The 7,583-nt window shown below is 36.1% G+C and overlaps 1 protein-coding gene across 1 annotated transcript in view; it reads left to right on the forward strand.

The window, feature by feature from the left end:
- Positions 1–1,130: 1,130 nt before the first annotated feature.
- KLHDC10 (kelch domain containing 10) overlaps positions 1,131–7,583 on the forward strand; it is a gene marked incomplete at its 5' end in the record, with an annotated part of 33,719 nt that continues 27,266 nt past the window's right edge. Inside the window, 2 exons of the mRNA XM_027775889.1 lie at positions 1,131–1,182; positions 3,137–3,223. Of these exons, the coding sequence (XP_027631690.1) occupies positions 1,131–1,182; positions 3,137–3,223 (139 nt within the window). The remainder of the gene's footprint in view (positions 1,183–3,136; positions 3,224–7,583) is intronic.

Here is a 7,583-nt window from a genome sequence, read left to right on the forward strand (position 1 = left end):
GGGAGCCCGCAAGTGGCGTGGAAGTTGAGGCGCTGGACTCCTACATGGTTGACCATGGTTCAAGTCCTGGACCTGGTGGCTTGCTTTCTCCTTTCCCTTCCCCTCTCTCTGTATCTCTCTGGTCAAATTGAAAAATGATAATAATAAAGTCAAATGAATAATTCTTTTTAAAAAATTACTGATGATGATTGGCAGTTTGGGTATATAAAAATTTAAATGTCAGTGAACAGAAGTTCAGACCAGAAATATGCATGAATTTGGAAAGGCATGTATTTAAAAAAATAAGTTTTTGATGGTGATACACTGCTATGTCGCTGGTTTCTCTTTTTTCCTGCTCTTTGGAGTAAGGAGTTAAAAGTGGGTTCTGAAGCCTCTGCCTCCCTTGTCTGAATAACCTCCTAGAAATGACATGTTGACAGTTATGCTGTCTGCTGGGAGAGAAACATGCCCAAGGTGCTTGACAAACTAAGAGAAAAAACAGGAGAGGGTTTTTGATTACAACTGTAGCTCAGTAATTTTCATTTTTATCTCCTAAGTAGTTTTATATTTTTCCATTATGAAATAATAAATCATAGACTTTTTTGAGTACCTGGAAGTGGTAAAAACGCTGTCCTTAGTCATAACTGCTATTAACACTTTGGTATGTCTCTTTCTCGTATTCTTTTGGTTGTAACTTAAAAAAAAAAGTAATATAGTATTGTTTTTTTTCCAGTCCAAAAGTAATGACTGCTTAATGAGAGCTTGGAAAATAAAGACCAGAGTAAAGGGGACAAAAGAAAAAAAGCACTGATAATAACCACCCAAAGATAACCACAATTACAATTTGATGTGTATCTTTCCTGTGTTTTTGATGAGTATATACAGACTTTTTCCTTTACTAAAATGGTATCATACCCTGAGACCTTTTTGTACTTTGCATTTTTCATTTGTAATATATTCTGAATGTTTTGTCATGTTAATAAATACTCTTGCATATACTTTTTCACTGTGTACAGTATGAGCATATTTAAGTATGTTTATTTGGCATACTTACTTAACCATCTCCCTAGCACTAAACATTAAAAGTGTTTCTAATTTTTTACCACTATAAATAATACCATAGTTAATATTTTTGTCCATACATCTTTCCATGCATCTATGATTGTTTCTTTAGGAATAGAAGTGGAATAGCTGGGTCAAAGGGTATGTACATTTTAATGCTTTTGATACATAAAATGTCAAATTTTAAGCTAATCACGTGTTATATTCTGTCTTGTATTGCTATCTAATTGTTTTATGTGTATGTCTTGTCTCTCTAATTAGGATTTGAGCTTCTTGAGGGCAAGGGAAGTTTCTTAGACCTGTTACATATCCTTTGGCAGTGTGGTTTAACGTGTTGGACTCAGGAGTCATCAACACATAGCATATTAACTTTAAAACAGTGGTTCTCCAGAATTTCAATGTCATAATCCTATAAAGTAAAAACATACATTTTTATTAGGGTAGGTATAGTCATGCAAATTTTTTTATTTTTCCAAGAAAAGATATTAAAAAGCAAAACCAACTATCATTTTCTATCACATCATTCCATAAAGAATATTTAACAACAAAAATTTTCTAATTTCTGAAAAAAGGTCAGGCCTGTAAATGGAACATTTTTGACTTTCTGAAAAACTCACTGCCTTATCCATATTTTCTCATCTTGTATTGGACTGGTGACTTTGCACCTTAGCTTAACAGTGGATTATAGCCAATTTTTGGGAACCACTTATGTAAAAGATTCAGAAAATTAAAAGTTAAACTCTTTTGCAAGCTAAATAATTCTTCCTTTTGCCCACAAGTCAGTCTGTCTTCTCTACAATAGTCGGTACACATGTGCAGGCAATGCCATTTCATTACATAGAATCTATGTATTGCTATGTACAAGTTCTATAAGCAAACTAGATCTTGCTGATAAACATTTGAATGTATTCTCAATTAAAAAGTATTCTCTTTCTAGAGATGTCTGAGGTAGGCTCATTGTAGTGTAGTGGAAAGAAGGCAGATTTTAGATGTCAGAAAGCCTGGACTTGAATCCTGGCTCTGGCATTAAGCCACTTAATTTTCCTTTAGCTTCCTTCTTTGGAAAATTATAATGATAGTATCTTCTTCAAAATGTTTTTAGAGCCCTTGTCACAGCAGTTACTTCACTGTGATGTAATTATGTGTTTATACATCTGCCTTCCTCATAAGACCATAAGCTCTTAAGAGAAGAAGTTGTCCTCCTTTTGCAGCCCTAGGCCTCACCTAGGGCTCCAGGTGTAGCAGGTGCTCAGTAAAATGGCCATTCAATCAGTACAGGATTGTTGAGAGGTAATACATGTGGAAGTTCTTTGTAGGTTTTAAACGTTATACAAATGTTAATAAGAGCTATTTTGGGGAGATTTCGAAAATTTTAGGAAATAGAAAATTAAACCCCTTTAATAGTTCCGTAAATGCTTTGTGTTTTTCCTGGATTTTATAAGGAAACAGTTTTAATTGGGGTTGATGTGAAACTAATTTACTTCCTTGGGAAGACAGAGGGAATAGGTGAATATTCCTCCTTCCCCCTATGGTAGCACCAAGATATTAAATGTTTGTTTTATTTGGTTCCTATCATCAAATCGAATTATAGTAGGATGAACTTATTTCATATTTAGGGAACGATGCCCATTGCTTTTTCCTTTTAATCACGTAACTAGTAAAAGAAGGACACCAAACCTTGAAGAAACAGGAGCCTGGTATGCTCGGTTAGTTTTGGTCAGAGCTCCTTTTTTGACATCACCGACTTAAAATGTCCTAATTTCTATTTGTTCATAAAGCTCCTGGTGAATTTTTGCCACAAGATGGCATTGGTGATTATTGAGTGCACGTACTGTTGAACCAGAATTTTGAAAAAAAGGTGCACATAATTGTTTGTGTTCTTTTGGGGGTAAAACTTGAAAACCTTCATCAATGCTTATATATTAATTTACTTTTGACTTCTAAAAACAGGGTTAAATGCTACTTTACATCTCTTTCTCTCTGTATTCAAGTATTGTTTTGTTCCCTGTTTTCCTGTCTTTATAACTACAGTAACTATGTATTATTTGCCATGTGTTGTATGTGTCTGACTTATTGCTGATAATTGTGGTAACAGGTAAGAAGAAAATACGATGGGACCCAGTTAGGAGGCGCTTCATTCAGTCCTGTCCCATCATAAGGATCCCTAACAGGTTTTTGAGAGGTGGGTGATAACTAGCAAGAGATCTGTGCTTCATATGGGTTAAAGGGAAGTTTGAATGAATTTTCTAAACTCAAAATTCTAATTAAAAAAAATGTTATAAACAGCTTAAATTGAAATAGGAAAAGTCTATACTTAATTTTAAACCTATGTTTCGTACTGACCACTGTTGGAATTGTAATTATAACTTTTGGGGGAGCTAGAATCACTTAATACGCATTAGATGGTAGAAATAAATAATCTCACTGATATCAGTGGTGTGGTCACATTAGAAAAACGACGTTAGAAAAAACTAACCACATTAGAAAAAGCTGTATAGATAACTTATATGGGTATGGGAAAGAATTTTCTAAATAGAAGATTAGGAAGAAATAAAAGTTTAATAAAATAAACCTCTTGTGTCAAGTACCAAAAGAAGAAAGATAAATAAAAGGGGGGAATACTTGTAACAAATGGTTAATATCATGAATATATAAAGAAGGTTAAAACCAAAATAGGATAAAAGCAAATGTCTAGTAGAAAAACAGGTAAAGAGGTATGAATAATCAACTCATAAAATAGTAATACCACTAAATTTGGACACATGTTTATTTTCACTATTTTTTAAAACATAACGATGAAGTATTTGTACCTATTAGATTGGCAAAGATTGAAAATAAGAACATCCAGTGTTGGTCAGGGTGCGGGAAGGCGAAACTCATACGGAAGGAAGCATACATTTTATACGGGTTTCTGGCTCCAATTTGGCAATATTTATCAGAACCTTAAAAATGTTCATACCTGGGAACCAGCAGTTAGCGTAATGGCTATGTCGCTGGACTCCCACGTAGTCAGGCGCGGTTCGCGTCCCGGACCCGGTGGCTTAAAACTCACGCCGGGTGCGTGTGTGTGCGTGCCCAAGATCCCAAGAGGAGAATGGAGGAGAAGGGATTGTGGCGTGACCATCCCCCCTGGGGGGTGATTTCTCGCTTTCTGTCTCTCTGTCTCTCTCTGTTTGTCTGGCGAGCGCACGTGCCCTATAGCGAAAACCTCTCCAAAAAAAAAAGTTTATACCTTTTGACCTAGCAATTTTACTTTTAAAAATGTTTTATTCTTTCTGATTTTTCCACTAAAACATACTCCATACTGACAAAAAGAAAAATCTCAGAAGAGAGTTGCAAACTCTGGTTCAGGAGCCAGAAGGTGGCATGGTGATTAAGGTGTTGGATTCCCATGTGGCCAACCACAGTTTGAGTCCCATACCCAGCGACTTAAAAATCACTCCAGGTACATGTGCATAGGTGCTCAAAATTCCTGAGAGGAGAATGGAGGAGAAGGGATTGTGGTGTGTCCATCCCCTTGGGGGGGTGATTTCTCACTTTCCCTCTTTCTGTCTCTGTCTTTCTCTCTCTCTTCAGGGAGTGCATGTACTCTATGGCAAAAACCTAAAAGAAAAAAAAAAAGAAAGAAAGAAAGAAAGAAAGCCCTGGTTTCACATTATTTTTTTAGATATAACAAATTGTTATACTAGTATATTTAGTGTTATAATTTAGACTTTATTAAAATTATAAGCAAGTATATTTAATTTTAACTGAAGAGATTTCTAAAAAACAAACGAACAAAAAATGAGGTAAAAATCCTGTGGATGTTATAGATGTTTCTATATCCAGCGCCTAACTTATTTTTACCACCCAAGTTTCAGAACAGGAAATAATGAAATCAAGCCTGAATAAGTCAAGAAAAGATACTTGGGTGGTGTGCCACATTTTAACATAAATAATTTTACTGATTAAAAATTAAGAGGTACCTTTAGTATTATGTGACAGAAAAATCATTGTGCACATGTGGTCAAATATGTCTTGTTCTGTAACACCGTTTTCTTTTTTCTACTTATAAATTGAATGGTAATTTATTGGTTTACTGTGAGAAATCTAACAGGCTGAATAAAGCATAAATTAAACCATATTATTTAATTTTTAATATAACTTTATTATAATTAATTATGCTTACTAAATACAAGCATACTTAAATTGTTTCATTAGGAATCCAATATAAAATTATGCAAAAAATATAAATATAAACAAAGGAAATAGTGAAATAACTGGTTCTATCTGGGTGGTGGGATTTAATTTCTTTTGTATATAGTCTCTGTTTTTTAATTTTTTAATCATGGGGAAATAAAAGATTACACAGGTAAGTTTTATACCATGGTTGTTTTTAAGAGACCTAAGTTTCCTCAAACAGTGGCTGAGAAAAGGATAGTCTTTGACCATGCTGACAAGTGAGGTGGGCAGAAACTCAGCATTAGCAATACCAAGATCCCTAGTGACCTTCTCTATATTAGTAGCCTTCTGAGTTATCACCTTCTTCTACCTGTTATAGTGTTTGAGGCTGTTGACACCTGCACCTTCTTAAATTTTTCTCTCCTTTTGTGTTGCTTTACTGCACAGTCCTCAGTGTTTTCTTCCTACTTCTATTGTTCATTCTGTCTCTCTCTCTAGCTTCTTTCTTCCCACTCACCCAAGGTGGGCATGCCTCAGTGTCCCGTCCTATCCATTATCTCCTCTGGTTGTCTCATCAACTTTCACAGGCTTAACTATCTTTGTTTGTTCCTTCATTCTTTCGTTCTTTGAATATTACTTGATTGCTTCCTGTGTCCAAGGCCCTGGGCTAGCTTGTTGATCTAGATAATAGAGAATTGGTTAGACTGACAATTATAGAATAATTGGAGCATACTTCTTTGTGCTAAGTGTCTTGATGAAACGGTGTGGCGTGGGAGCATGCAGAAGAGGTACTTGATTCAGCTTGCGGGAAGAAGGGTGAGCGAGCAGTAGCCATCAGGATGACTTTCAGAAAGAAGGTACTTGAAAGCTGAGTAGGTATTAGCAAGGGAGGGTTGGAATATCTCAAACCATAGGGACCAAGCAGCTTGAGTTGAAGCAGTAAGCAAAACAGGGCAGGGTGCTTTCACAGATCTTTCAGAAGTTCAGCACAGTGGGACAGATGAATCTGAGGAGACCCAGTTTGTGTGGGGCACCACCCAAGGGGAGTTTTCAGGATCGTTTTAGTTTTGTAGCTAGTGAAGAAATTTAATTGAAAGATCAGTTACAAGAGTGTTACAGTTCCTGCTGTGAGAAATGATGGAGACTGAAATTAAGGGTTGGGAATGGAGAGTGGAGAATCAATTTGAAATATAAAGAAGTGGAATTCAATGAGACTTGACAACTGATTGAAGGAGGGAAGAGTCTAACCCGTCTTCCAGCTTTCTGTGTGGACCATTGTACTGTTGACTAGGTTTTTATACAGCTGGGTGGAGGGCAGGTGTTAGGGAAAAGATGATAAATTCATGTTGTCTCCACACCAATAAGCATGTATTTAACACTGTATCTAAAAGTTTCTTCCAGGGAAACCTCTTTGGCAGTGTTTCCTTTTTGATTCTTTAACACTCAGTCTAACTGTCTCTAGGGAAGCTTCCTTGGCAGACATGTTCCTCCTTAGTTCTGACGGCACCCTCTGTGTACCTAACTGTGTCACTACTTACTGCCCTGAGTCACAGTCCTTCGTTTGCTGTAAGCTCTGTGACGGCAGGACAGTGGAGCAGTGTCTCTCATTTCCTTATCTGCAGTTTGCAGCACAGTGCTTAGAGTCGGTTCATCATGTAGCATGTGTAATTATTTAAAAAGCTATCAGGGAATAGAATGGGACTAAAATTTTAACATATTCTCAGCTTCTCTCTGGTGGTGGTGACAGTGAAACTAGTGAATTGTTGAGATTGCTATCATTACGGTTTCATTAGGATTTTATCTGTGGTTTTGAAACAGCCTCTTTTAAGCTTCTCACTTAGGAATCTTTTATATCACTTTTGTTGAGATGATTGAGGGTCATTTCATAGGCCTATTTTCTGGCATTAGATTTCTTCACTAGATCCCTATATCTTTTCTAGGTGTTTCTATGAAACGAGTAGATTTTCGTTATAAAATGTTGGACTGACTATACCCATTTATCTTCCTTCTCCTGAAAATGAAAAAAAAAAAAAAAAGACATAAGGCAAAGAATAAATAATAATTAAAAAACAGAAAGGGTAGGCTTTGAAGCCAAATTACCCTTGTCTGAATCTAGGATCTATCATTTATCAACTTTGTGAATTTGGGCAAGTTGCTTCTCTTTTTGGCCTCAGTTTCCTCATCTGTAAAATTAAGACGATGATGATAGTGTCTACTTCCTAGAGTTATTGTGAAGATTAAGAGAGACAGTATGAGCAAAACACTTAAAGGAGCTGTTTTTGTCTTTAATTGCCAGTGGGTGCATGCTCTCCCTGAGAAGGATGGAGACAGAGAGAGGAAGAAAGCACTACCTTGCCCCCTGCAAAAAAAAAAAAAAAAAA

The sequence above is a fragment of the Tupaia chinensis genome, unplaced genomic scaffold, assembly GCF_000334495.1.
Source record: "Tupaia chinensis unplaced genomic scaffold, TupChi_1.0 Scaffold000610_1, whole genome shotgun sequence".
Lineage (NCBI taxonomy): Eukaryota > Metazoa > Chordata > Mammalia > Scandentia > Tupaiidae > Tupaia > Tupaia belangeri.